The sequence below is a fragment of the Hippopotamus amphibius genome, chromosome 3 (assembly GCF_030028045.1).
Source record: "Hippopotamus amphibius kiboko isolate mHipAmp2 chromosome 3, mHipAmp2.hap2, whole genome shotgun sequence".
Taxonomy (NCBI): Eukaryota; Metazoa; Chordata; class Mammalia; order Artiodactyla; family Hippopotamidae; genus Hippopotamus; species Hippopotamus amphibius.
This window is the reverse complement of record NC_080188.1, coordinates 154115723-154128525: the sequence shown is the minus strand read 5'-3', so window position 1 is coordinate 154128525 and position 12803 is coordinate 154115723. Positions and strand designations below refer to the sequence as shown.

Genomic DNA, 12803 nt, shown 5'->3' with positions numbered 1-12803 from the left:
GGTTGGGAGGCAGTTAACACCATAATGAGAACATCTGAAAGCATGCCAGTGGAGCCCTTCCCTGGTGAGATGAATTTAAAATGTGCAGGTTGCAGCCTTGCTGGGGCTGTGGGATGGGGACGTGGAGTCTGAGGTAGCTAGAACTCCAGACGGACACCGGAGGATGGGTACTCTTTCTCCCATGGAGATCTTTAAGGAAAAAAGAAATGTGCATTGATCTGGGCTGGGGGTCAGGGCAGAGAGACCAAGCAGTGGTCCCAGCAGGCCCTTCTGAGCAGCAGCAGGCTGCCAGAAACTTCCCCCAGTTCAGACAGGCTGGGGCTCCCATACTGCCTCCCCAGCACACGCTCCAGAATCCAGCCAGCCTGGGCCTCCCGCCCTGCACTGCTCGCTTTTGCATGCCCTCCTTTTCCTTCTGCCAGCTTCCCTCCTCCCCTCTTCCCACCTGGCAGCATCCCTGGCATAAGAACCTTTGCTTGGGTCCCTCTTGCCTTTTTCCTGACCCACTCTCTGCTCCGCCTCATCTCTTCCCAGATCCTGGTTCACGTTTGGTCCATTTGCCAGGGCTTAGCATTGCACTGAGGAACCTTCCCAGAGTTTTGTGGTCAGGGGATCCTAGAGCAGTACTATCCAATAGAACTTTCTGTATGACGGAAATATTCTATAATCTGTGCTATCCAATATGGCTATGAGGCCTTGAAATGCAACTAGTACAACTAAGCAAATAATTTTTAATTTAATCTTGCAACCTTAAGAGGCTGCAACTCTGGGCTGATGTCAGGGAGATCTGGTTGTGCCATGGTCTTGCTGTGTGACCCAGGGCAAGCCCCTCACCCTCTCTGGATCATGCTTTTCTTCATTTACAATATGACAAAGACTCATTCCCTTTCCTCCTGATCTCGAAGGGAAAGTAAAATCCACAAACAGGAAAATTTTATAAGGAAATGGCCTCAAACTGAAGTGCCACAGTGATGCAGAGTCAATGATTTCTGTAGTCATCCCTAATAAAATAGCAATGATATAACGCTATAATCATCCCTGCTAGGCTTTGGCGCCCAATCAAACCCTCTTACCTGGAGCAGAGACAAGGGCCACAGCGACCAGCATTAGCAAGTGTGATTTCCTCCTGGTAGGTGTCCCCATGGTGGGCGTTCCAGGCAGAGGTGGGGAGCGAGAGGAGCCTCAGCCCAGCACAGCGAGAGTCTGGCTGGAGGCTGAGAAGGACCTAGGAAGGCAGAAAGATGGGGGAAGACTCTGAGCTGAGGAGCTCCCCTCCCAGCTCCAGGCACATCTGGGTTGGTGATGCTTTTGCCTCTGCCTGGGGAGAGGCCGGAATTGCTCTCACCCTCCCCAGGGCCCCAGGGGATGGGGCTTGGCTATTACCAAGGAGCTCTTCCCGGGGCTGAGTGCCTCCTGCTTGCCCCCTGGGAGTCTGGCTCTGCCCTGTACCCCCACCCCACCTCCCGGGCAGCCAGCAGGGTGTTGCTCAGGAAGTGAAAGCAGTGGCTAATTGGGAGGCAAGAACCTGCTGCCTGCTCACCCGGTAACAGCTCTCAGTGTTGGGCCAGGAGAGAGCAGGCCCCGTGCCTGGGTTTGGGGAACTGATAACATCTTGTAGGAATTGTGGCCCATTGTCCTCTGCCCCTCCCCCACAGCTGCCTGGGTGTGGGTCATAAGCCCCTCTGGGAGCTGCATCGAGTGTCTGGGAACCGGTCTTGTGTTTCTAACAATGAGGAGGAGTTTCACTGATTCATCCACACCCTCTCACCTGGACCCCAGGTAAGGTACGTAGGTCCTGTGCGATGGAGCTATAACCTTGGCCCCCTTAGCAAGGCTCCCCAACCAGATGCGCTAGGGGGCCCGGATAGGCCTTCTGGGCTGAAAGAGTAAATGCAGCTCCTAGAGGAGCCTTCCTCTTCCCAAGATGAGCAGAGATTTGGTTAAATCCTGGAGCTCTGGAGAACCTGCTCCCTGGGGGGGCACTGAGAGCAAGCCAGAGCCCCCTCCATCAGTCTGAGAGATGGGGGCCTCATCCTGGGGGGATGAGCAGGGCCAGCCTTTCACCAACTCCACATCTCCAGGCAGACTTGCCCAGTTTGGGGCAGGGCGAGTGTGGAATTTCAGGGGCCTGCTTTTCAGTTATCAGAGTGACTCTGGGTCACCAGGCTCCCAGGCTTAGAGAGCCAGATCACCCTGCTGCAGACGCTGCTTCTCTGCCCTGCTACCTGCTGTGCAGAAAACTAAGAGCAGAAGGAGGGGATCTAAGTTTGCGGGGGAGAGCCTGGCTGGTGGCTCTTCCACTGACTGGCTCCAAGACCCATGCCATCTCTGTGCCTCAGTGTCCTCATCTGTAAAATGGGTGCTCTCCAGTATCTCTTCCAGCTCTGAGACTGTGATGCTCCCAGAGAGTGCAGGGTGGCCGAGGGGCTGGGAATGCTGCCCCTGGATGGGGATGGGGAGGTGGAGAAGGCAGGTTGCCGACGACCTGAGTCTGCCTCTGGGGCCAGTGCAGGGTCTGAAGACCGGTGCAAGCTCAGGATCTCCCTGCCTCCCTACAGGCTCTATTCCCTGGGAAATAAAGGGCTCCCAGACCCTTTGAAACCTCAATATTGATCACCACCACCCTTTTCCTATTTCTCAAACAGCCACAACTGGCACTGAAGGAGCTGGTGGGGGAAGGGGTGTGGGGAGAAGTGGTCCCAGGGCCCATCAGCGAGGATGTAGGCTGAGAAACTGGGTGTTTCGGTGGGAATGGGGCGAGGGGGGAGTGGAGAGTAGTGTTTAAACAGATGACACTCCCTCCCCCGCCCCAACTCCAGCCTCATACCCACCTCCCTGCGTCAGAAAGGCAGCCCCGGTGCCACATCTCCACCTGCCTCTCCCTATCCTGGCCACTTTCAGTCCCAGACTTGAACCCAGAAATTTGGCACTTCCAGCCCGTTTGACACTTCCCCAGCACCCCATCTCTGTACCTTTGCTCACATGATTCTGTCCCCAGGGTAATGCTCTTCCTGGGCCAGGCACACCCATCTTCAAGGCCCCCTTCACATCTCACCCCTGCCAGGAAGGCCTAAGCTGCCCCCAGGCGCACATGGAATTCAGCTCTGCTCTTGACCGCACGCTGGTGCCCTGCCCGTACAGGTGTATCCATCAGAAGGTTGTGGGCCCCGCAAGGGGGAGACTATGTCTCCTTCACCCTGGTATCACTTGCCTAGCAATGTGCTGGCACAGAATAGTGTCACTTGTGTGTCACATGTATCTGCTTGAGAACATCTGTGATTGTATGCCTCCATGTCACAGGCTCACACTCACACTCACACTCACACTCACACTGTGGGCTGACCAGTCTTCAGTGCTCTCTGAATGCAACCCAAGACACACACACACACACACACCCTCTCATATTCTCTCTCATACACACCCTCACTCACTCCCTTTTTATCGCACACACATACACTCTCACACATACTCTCAGGTCACTAGGGTCAGCAGGGTGCTTAGCCATGAAAGATTCTAGAAGCAGGGCCCTGGATGGTACACAAATGCAGGGAGATACAAGGGCACTGGGAATCACCGCAGGCTTTGGAATTGACAGACAGGAGTTGGTGACCTTGGCTTCATATCCCAGCAGCGATGTGAGCTTGGACAAGTTATCTCCCCCAGTGGACCTCAGTTTTCTCATCTGCAAAGTGGAGACCATAACATTTCCTTTACAGAGATGTTCTGAGTGTTGCATGAGGCACCGAGGGCCCTGCAGAGGCCGTCTTTGGACTTGCCTTGAGGTAGAGGTGGGGATGGGGCCGTGAAGAAATAATGGGGAACCAGACTGTTCCCCACTTCAGCCAGAGCAACTCCACTTATACCTGCTTTGTCTGCTGGGCTTCCCTCCATGGTTCCCTTTATACAAAGGGTTCCATGGCTTCGAACAGTTTGAAAACGCCCCTTTGGCCCAAGTGTGCCCTGTCTGGAGTCTGGCACAGAGAAGATGCTCAGTCATCACTTGCTTCCTGCCCTTTGTCTGCCTGCCAATCCTGAGGGATCAGCGAGGGAGTAGGGTGTGGGCTGGGGAGACAGGCTCTTATCCTGAGTGTGCCCGAGCAAAGCAGAGACAGATGGGCAGGGACCTGCACCCGGGGCTGGAGATGCCAGGGCAGAAGTCTGCTGCTGCCCACCAGCCGTGCTGGAGAGTGGTGTGGGTGTGCGTGTGTGCGTGCGTGCGCATGTGTGTGATTTTCGTGTGTATCTGTGTGCTCTGCCTATATCTCCCTGCGTGTATGTGTGGTCTGGTCCTGTGGCTTTGTATATATGCATGTGTCTGTGTGTCTGTGTATGGGTACCTCTGGTCTTTTGGGTATATGCCTCCGTGTGCGTGTATCTCTGTGTGTCTGTGTCTGTGTCCCTGCACAGCACAGGGTGTGAGGACCCAGCCCTGCCTTGTTTCCCTGTGATCTACCAGGAGCCCTGCACCCTGCATCATTCATCTCCACCCCACAGTGCTCAGAACTATCTGTTCTCTCTCTTACTGTAAGTAATGACCACACATCACAGATAATACAATCCCTCTGCTCGTCCTAAACTTCAATTTGGTCCAGACTTTTATCAGTCACCTCTGGGCTCGAGGGTCCTGGGCATCCCCTTGGAACTGAGACTTGCAGCCTCAGAGGAGACATGGGTGGAGGAGGGGCTGGGACTGGGGAGCACCTGGAGTTGCCCTTGGGGAGCATTAGGGACTGAGCAACCCAATCAGAGGTACATTGAGCTAAGGCCACTGTGTGTCAAGGCCTTGTGTGAACACACACACCTACACACCCCACACCCCCACAGAGCTTGGGTTAAAGGTTGGAACGGACTGCCTCCCTGACACCAGGCATCTGGCACCCAGTCTTGCCCTGCGTCCATTCGCACTGTGTATTTAACACCGTGTGCCAGGCATTGGGCTAAGTGCTGGGGCGGCAGTGATGACAACACCGCCTTGGCAGAGCTCGCTGCCCAGCTGAGAACAGCCGGGGATATGCTCAGGGGCTGCATGGGCCGGTGGTTTCCCCATACCCTCTGCCCCGTGACACACCCCCACAATGCCCAGAATGGGGGAGGCCTTTTTGTCAGGAGCACGGCTGGAGTGGAGCTATGCCAGGGCCCGATCTGGCCCCTTGGACCCTGAGCCAGCCCCGGCCAGCTGTCCTGGTGCAGGGGTGCAGGCGCAGGCTGGCACAGGCGGGCACAGGCTGTCACCATTCGGGGCTGGTCCTGGGAAAACGTAGGTGTTCATAGGCTGCTTGGGGTTTAGGGAGACCAGGGGGAGCTGGCTGAATTGCTGGGCCCAGGAGACAAAGGGCCTGGGGGACAGCGGGGGGGTGGAAGACTGTAGCCGGCCTCCACCAGGGTTTACTGAGCTGAGGACCCCTGCACGGAGCCCACCAGAAAATGAAAGATGCGCTCCGCCCAAGTGCTTCCTCTTGGGCCACTGAGTTTCTGGCCCCGAACCCGTCGCTCACTCCCCATGGACAATGGAGATTTGAGCACCTTTGGCACGGGTGGTGGTAGGAAAAGAAGGCACCTGGAGCCCAGTTGCGGGTGGAGACTAAGTGACTTACTGTAAGCCGACAGGTACCACAGGAGCCCCTGGGGTCCCCCCCGTGCCCCACCCAGCAGCCCAGCACAGCGTTGCACGGGGTGGGCTCTCGTGCTCACAGACCTGACGCTTACAAGCCCGTGTAACCTCAGGATAACTAACCAGTATAACCCCGGTGATTACGTTCACTACTCAACCTCGCTGGACCTCAGTCTCCATCGGCAAAATGGGGATGAGAAGGGTAGTACCCCCCTCCCAGGACTCCCGCGAGGTCGGCACCATTCCTGGCCCATAGTACGGGCTTGGGAAAGATCAGCGCTTATCACTGAGAACCCTCACAGGCCTCCAGCATGGACGCCAGCACACCAAGGGACACACACGTGTGTCCACAGACACCGTGCCCGGCTGTGAGGCGGGCTCCCTTCCACACAGTCTTGACATCTGGGCTGCACTCACGTGTGTTGAGAACACTGACAGACTCCCACAGTCTCCCTGGGCAGGCGCCTTCCCCCTCTCCCCCCACAGGTGTGGTGGGCCTGGGCACGCGCCGGTGAGCACACCATTTCAGACAGGGCACGGGCATACACAGAGTCGCCTCCAGACGCCCTGTGCTCAGGAGAGCAGCTGGCTTGGACACATACGTGGGCTCCCCCAAGCAGGTGCTTCTTGCGCCACCCCACCTCCTGCCTGTGGGGTCTCAGCTGGGAGGAGGGCTCTGCCTACGGAGGGAATTGCCCCCCGGGACAGGATCACCATCTTCCGGGAAGGTCTGAGCCATCCCCACACCCCCCGGGAGGAAGGCAGTCTTCAGGGGCCTGGGGGGGCTGCGTGACTGGTGGGGCAGAAGCCGCAGGAAGGGGACCGTAGCTGAGAGGCCTCAGTGGGGGAGGCTGGTGCCCTGAGCTGGAGGAGGTCCTGTGGGAATATTTGGGTGGGATAGGGACCTTCTCAGTCCCCAGTGGGGGACAGGGACTGCTTGGTGACAGGGCAGCCTTGCAGCTGGGCCCCTCCCCAGCCTGCTCTGTGTGCTCCCTCTCTTCCCGCCCCTCGGTGTTCTCTGCAGGCTCTTTGTACTTGCAGCTGGTTCCCTGAGGCCCCAGCCCTGGCACTGCTGTGCCCTCTGGGTAGCGTGTGACGCCCAGCCTCATGGATTTGCCTGAGATTTTGGCACTGGGCTGGGGAAGTCCGGCCCTTGATCTGCAGTCTGGAGTTTTTGGCCCTCCTGTCCCCATCCTCTTGACTAAGAGACCCCTCAAAGTGGGGAGTGGACAGAAGGCGAGAGCCTTGCATTCTCCTGGGAGGACCTGGGGGTGGGGCAAGTAGCACCCAGACTCAAGGTTTGCCTACTTGTCTCCCTGCGCCATGTGGGGTCTGGGGGCAGAATGAGTGAGGGCTTTGGGAGGAGGGCCCCTTTTTGAGGCATCAGGAGTAGTAGCAATTGTTTCAGCTTGGTTCAGAAGATCCAAATCGTGAAGAAATGAGTGGAACAATCTTGCATGTCTCCTCATCTCTGCTGAGAGGCGAAACCCGCCCCCCCCCAAGTTCCTGGAGAGGCTGGTTCAGAACCAAGCCTACAAGGTGGGTGTGAACCTGCTCCTCCTCTCAGGCTAGTTTATACTCTGCGGCCCAGATTAACTGCACCTCTCGGGCTGCACTGCAGGAAGGCCACCTTTCCGCTGGAGCCAGGGTGGGGGACCCTTTTGGGCTATGAGGCCGGTGGACATGTGGGCTGGGGCTGGAGAAGACCTAGCAGGTTCCGTCAGGATAGGTGCCCCCCGTGTGGGTTGGGGCTCATCAGATAAAGAAGCTGAGGTGCGCTTTGGTCTGCATGTGTCCTGGGGTGGAGTGTGTTCAGTTTTGGATGAGAATGTCACACACCTTTGCTTTTGTTCGCATCCTCTTTGGGTAAAAAGGAAACATGGGCTCATTTTGTAGCAAGAGAATTCATTAAAGCCATGGAAGGACTTCTTTACTCCAGGAGAGTTACCATCAGGGCATAGAACCCATGGAAACTCCCATGAATGTTCCAAGCTAGCAAAATCCCTGGGGGTTTGGTCTAGATTAGGGAGGTCCAGAAGGGTGAGAGGTGACTAGCATGCAGGAGGGAGAGGAAAGGATGTCTGCCTTCTTATGGATTTCTGAGTCACCTCCCCCTGAACTATTTGTAAGAGGATAACTTGAGGCTGGGAGAAATTTACAGGGTCATCCAGCCCAACCTCCACTTCCAGGCAGGACTGTCTCTAAGTTTGGACGAGTTCTCCACACCCTCATAGAGTCATTGGAAAGAAGGTTGCCCCACCTGCTCGTGGCATGTCTTCCTGGTAAGGAAGTGTCTCCTGCAGTCTAGCCTCAATCCCTCCTGCTTCATTGGCATATCTTTTGCCCTGGTTCTTCTTTCCCTGTGTATCAATCCTCAGCCCCATGGTTCCGACCTCAGGCTTCAAGGTGTCTGGATAAGCTTTCTCACAAACATGTGGCTGAGGACGTTTCTGGGAGGTGGGGCACGGTTCATTCTCCAAACCACCCCAAAATGTATGGCTTCCCTGATGGCCTTAAAGTCAGAGAGGATACCTCGGGGGCACCTCCTTCTCTGTACTTACTCCCAAGGAGCACGTCGGGTCAGTCAGTCAGAGACAGTGTGTGTAACCTTCCCACTGAGCACACGTCCTCAGCGGCCCATCCCACACGTGTCTCTATGTGAACAACTGTTGGCAGAGAAGGTGCTGGAATGGTGTTGCATAAGGAGTGAAATCTGGCAGGGGGAAGGATGTGGGGTAGGTGGAGGAGTGCGTTCGACCAGGAAGGCAGTGTGAGAACAGAGCTTGGCCGGGTGGGGTATAGAAGATGGGCGGGGAATAAGAGAGAGAGCAGGGGACCCCTCTCCTAGGGCAGTGTGCCTCTGCTTCCCTCACCGCTCCTGGTGAGCCCCGGAAGGACAGGTGGACCTTGGTTGATTTGATGCCATGGCCTCAGTGGCCCTGCCCGGTCTGTGTTACCTCCCACCTCCCTCTCGCTGGCTGGGGACTCCTGATAGATCTCATGGGAAATTAGGAAGAACTTTGACCTTGTGGTAAAAGCCTCTCTTGAGTGGTCCTGCAGCCTGGCTAGGAGGGATTAACTGGTGGGCCCCCTGGGGAAAGGCTTGGATGCTGCTGTCTCTAAGAGGAGAACTCCCTCCTCCCAAGGCCAGGAGTCAGGGCACCATCTCCCTGCCTCACTTCCAGCCTGTCCCACAGGTGGCCCACCCTTTGCTGCCCGTGATCTCTGGTGGCTGGTCTGGTCCCTCTGAGTGCAACTGGGAGGCGGGGACTCAGAGGCTAAGTGGACTGAGGGGCTGTCTGGCCAGGAGTTTGGGAGATGAGTCTGAGACTGATGCCCAGAGTGAGATCAGATCACTGACCTCCTGGGTTATTTGGGCTCTTCCTCCTTCTGCTTCCCTTTGAACAGAAGAGAAAGGATGCCAGCTGGGCTGGGAAGGGAGTTTGGGGCCTTGGGGAGTCAGGCTGAAAGGAAAGGGTGATCAGAGTCTGACAAGTTGCAGGCTGGATGTGAAGCGGGGGAAGTTAAGGGCAGAAACCTTAGGGGCTAGAAAACCCGCTCTTCTCCAGGGCAGGGGCCATGGGTACTCACAGCTCACTCCATCCTGGTCTGTCTAGATTCCCAAACCTCCAAACAATCTTGACTGACAGCTTTTTCTCCTGGGACATAGGCTCAGCCCCCAGTGGTCTGTGGCTGAAGGGTCCCTGGCTTTGTCGCTGTGTGGGGCTCGGACTCTCTCCTTCCACAGGCACTGTCTCAGCTCACCCCCTTCCTTGCTTCCCAGACCCGGAAACCCCTCCTAGAGCAAGTGATGGGATTCAGCTCTGGACACTGGCTGGGGCTGCTTCCCCCACCTCTGGCTATTATGTAAGCCCCACAGTGCTGGACAGAAGGAGGGCCCTGCCTTTCTAGACCCCTAAATAGTGCCCTTCCCCCTTCTAGGCCAGCCCCTTTTCCCACTGGGAAGCCAAACTTCTGCAAATCCTTCCCTCCCACCTGTGAGGATGAGGGGGAGGGATCTGAGGGGAAGATAAGGTTGGGGAGGGAGAAGGAATGTGACTCGCTTCAGTTTCTCCTCCCTAAGTCCCCTCTCCTGGACAGGGCTTTGCCCAAACTTGTCTCCCACAGCCTCCTCCTCTGCTGAACAGAAGCAAGACTTTGCAAAGAGGTCACCCTGCACAGACGGAGCCAGGGGGACCTCAAGTCTGGGCAGTCAGGCTCAATTCCATCCAGGGACATCTGGCGGCAGGTCAGGGTCTGCACTTGACTTCATGGACGGTCAAGGCCTGGACCAGGCGTGCAGGGCAGGCCCCGCAGCCGCTGGTAGTTGCTGCTACCAGCCTGTGGCTTGAATTCCTGGACACACCACTGGGTCCAGCTTCCTGACCAGGCTTGGCCTGCCAGGGCTCTGCAGGATGCCACCCACGTAGACAGGGCGGAGGGGATCTCTGGTCCTGGCGGCCCCTGTGGGGCTAGGGTGAGAAGTCAGACGGGCCCCTGCCAGCAGGCTGGGGTTCCTGCCCTGTCCCTGCCCCCTCCCAAGTTGCGAGGAAACTGAGCGCAGAGACCCTGTCCACAGCAGTGCCCTGGGAAGCCCCTGGGCTGGAGAAGACAAAAGCGGTTGGCACCTACCTGGGGTGAAAGAAGGGTGTTGCCTGGGGTAGGTGGAGGCTGCTCGAGCTGGGGAGCGGAGCCAGCCCGGCCGCCAGCCCCCTGGGCCGCCCTCCTCTCCTCCCTGCTCGCCTCAGCCGATCGCTGCTGTCCTGGTGCGGCGGCGGTGGCGGCGGTGGCGGGTGAGGGCGCGTGTGTGTGTGCGCGCCCGGAGCCACTGCAGCATCTCTGCATCAAGATGTGCTCCTCCCTCTCCCCGGCTCCGCTCACTGGCTGGCTCCAGTCCTCAGCCAACGCTCGCTCGGGGCCCTGGAGACGGCTTCCTCCTGCCCCCCCCCCACCCCCTTCCCGTCCCCACCCTCCCAGCTTTACCTCATTTGCTGTCATTTAAGGGCCAGGGAGCGAGCCAGGGCGCTCGCGTCTTCCATAATGCATGGGCAGCTCAGCTCCCGGGCAGCGCTGTCTGGCCTGCCTGCCCCCACCTTCCCTGCCCAGCCCAGAACTGAAGGGCTGGAGAGGGGTGCGGCGAGGAGGCCAAAGAAAGTGGCTCTTGTCCTCAAACCCTAGAGACTCATGGAGGCAAACTCCTTGTTTCCTCCAGACATGCCCTGTTAGAGCAAGGGCTGCAAATCGGAAACTCCCAGCTTGCGGTGCAGGGGAAATAGGGTGGAGGGCTGCCTCCGCGGCTCACCCTACGCGTTCATCTTTATTGTTTCCCTTGCTTATAAAAGTGACACGAGCTCTTGGTCAATATATCCAAACACTAGAGGAAATTGAAACATAGACAGTGAAAGTACCTTAACAAATTTAAATTACATGCCTCCAGGTTATTTTTTTCATCTATATAATTACATGGGTTATTAATATTATTTTATGCGTCACACAATATATCATGATTTGCAAAATATTTTGAAATTGGATAATAGCTCTTGGGCACCTTTTCCCATCAGTACATATGGATCCAAGTTCATTTGCAATGAGCCAGCAGTGTGTTGTCATGAAGAGCTCACTAGTTTGCTGGGATGAGGTGGGTCTGAATGTCTGAAAGGTAGTCTGGGCTCTGCTACTGATTGGCTGTGTGTTCTAGGCTAAGTGCTCTGTCCTCTCTGAGCCTCACAGGTAACCTGAAGGGGTTAATGATGGCAAAGGTCCCTGCCAGCTCTGAGATTCTAGGTGCTCACCCAGGTGAGGGACACATCTCTCCTGCTCCGCTCTTGTCATGTGGCAGGTGTGCCCAGGAAGGCTGCAGCCTGGAGGAGGAGGAACCAGCCATCTGTGGTGGCAGTGGGCCCCGTCAGGCTGTCACTGTTGTCTCACCCGCCTCTGGTCCACCTGCTGTCCAGCTCACACAGACAAGACCGGTGAGTGCTCCAGATGCTGAAGCAGCTGGCAGGGCCAGGCAAGCATCAGAGTTTTCAATGGGCAGACCTGTCAAGTCTGGAGCATGGCTCCATGTCTTCCTGAGTGGAGGGGGAACAGGGGCTTGGGACAGAGCTGGGCACACAGAGAAGGGGCCTGGAAAGGGAGAAGGAGATGTGGTGTGGGGGAGGGTCTGCTGCTCAGCCTCCAAGGCCTGAATGTCTGCCCAGGTCCCATGTGCTCTCCTCTCTAGTCCTTCCGCTGCCCCTCCATAGAGATTTCCCAGCTGGGGAGACAGTCTCCATTGTTCCTGATGGAGACGGTGCAAGCCACATCTCTTGGATAACTTGGACTGCTGCTGTACACACCCCTTCCAGGATGTCCTTCCTTTTTCTGCCTCTGTCCACATCGTCCTTGTCTGTCTGTCTGTCTTCCTGGGGCTGGCACGTTGGCTGCAAGCTCCTGAGGTGAGCCCTGCCCTCTGACACCCTCCGGGTCAGCCCAGTCTCTGAGGAGAGGGCTTCAAGTTCTCTCCAAACAGAAACGGCTGCCAAGAGGAGACGGCTCAGCCGCTGCCCTGGGACTGACGCGCCGGGCATTGGCTGACTCAGGGGCCAAGGGTCTGGAAATGCTTGCAAGGAGGATTGCTTTAGATTGACACTGCTGTCTCTGTGACTCTGTTTTAGGACAGCTACTGCCCTTGTGGTGGGGACTGGGTCCTTGGGGAGGCCACAGTTCCCGTTCCAGTGACACAGGTGACTAGGTTCTCTAAGATGCTCTCCGATCCATCTGCAACCTGCCTGCCCTGCCCAGGTGGGCTCCAGCAGCCATAGTAAGTGAAAACAAGAATGCTAACTAAGCCTAGGACAGGATTTGGGGAGACCTTTCCCAAAGTTTCATCTGAGATGGATTTGGGGGGCTTGGGGAGCTCCTCACTGCTGGCCTCTAAGGTGCTTCTGTTTCTGACAAGAGAGTGGGCTGAACATTTGGGGCTCCAGGCTGAGTTTTGCTTGTGGGACCATTAGTTTGATAATGACAAGAACACTTGATAATATTATTAGTTATTGTATAAATTATTAATAATAACTTGAGTATCTCCAATGTTCCAGGAACTGTACTAAGTGCTTTACCTGAATTATCCACCCGAGGGGGAGTGTGTTCTTACTGTCGTGCTCACTTTACAGATGAGGCTCAGAGAGATTGAGGAAGCTGCTCAAAGTAA

The 12803-nt window shown here is 56.6% G+C and overlaps 1 protein-coding gene across 1 annotated transcript in view; it reads right to left on the bottom strand.

Moving 5' to 3' along the window:
- CNTN2 (contactin 2) overlaps window positions 1-10371 on the bottom strand; it is a 28624-nt gene extending 18253 nt beyond the window's left edge. The window contains exons 1-2 of the mRNA XM_057729908.1: window positions 10244-10371; window positions 1074-1225 (exon numbers count right to left, since the gene is read on the bottom strand). Coding sequence (XP_057585891.1) covers window positions 1074-1143 — 70 coding nt within the window. The 5' untranslated portion in view covers window positions 1144-1225; window positions 10244-10371. The remainder of the gene's footprint in view (window positions 1-1073; window positions 1226-10243) is intronic.
- Window positions 10372-12803: the final 2432 nt, after the last annotated feature.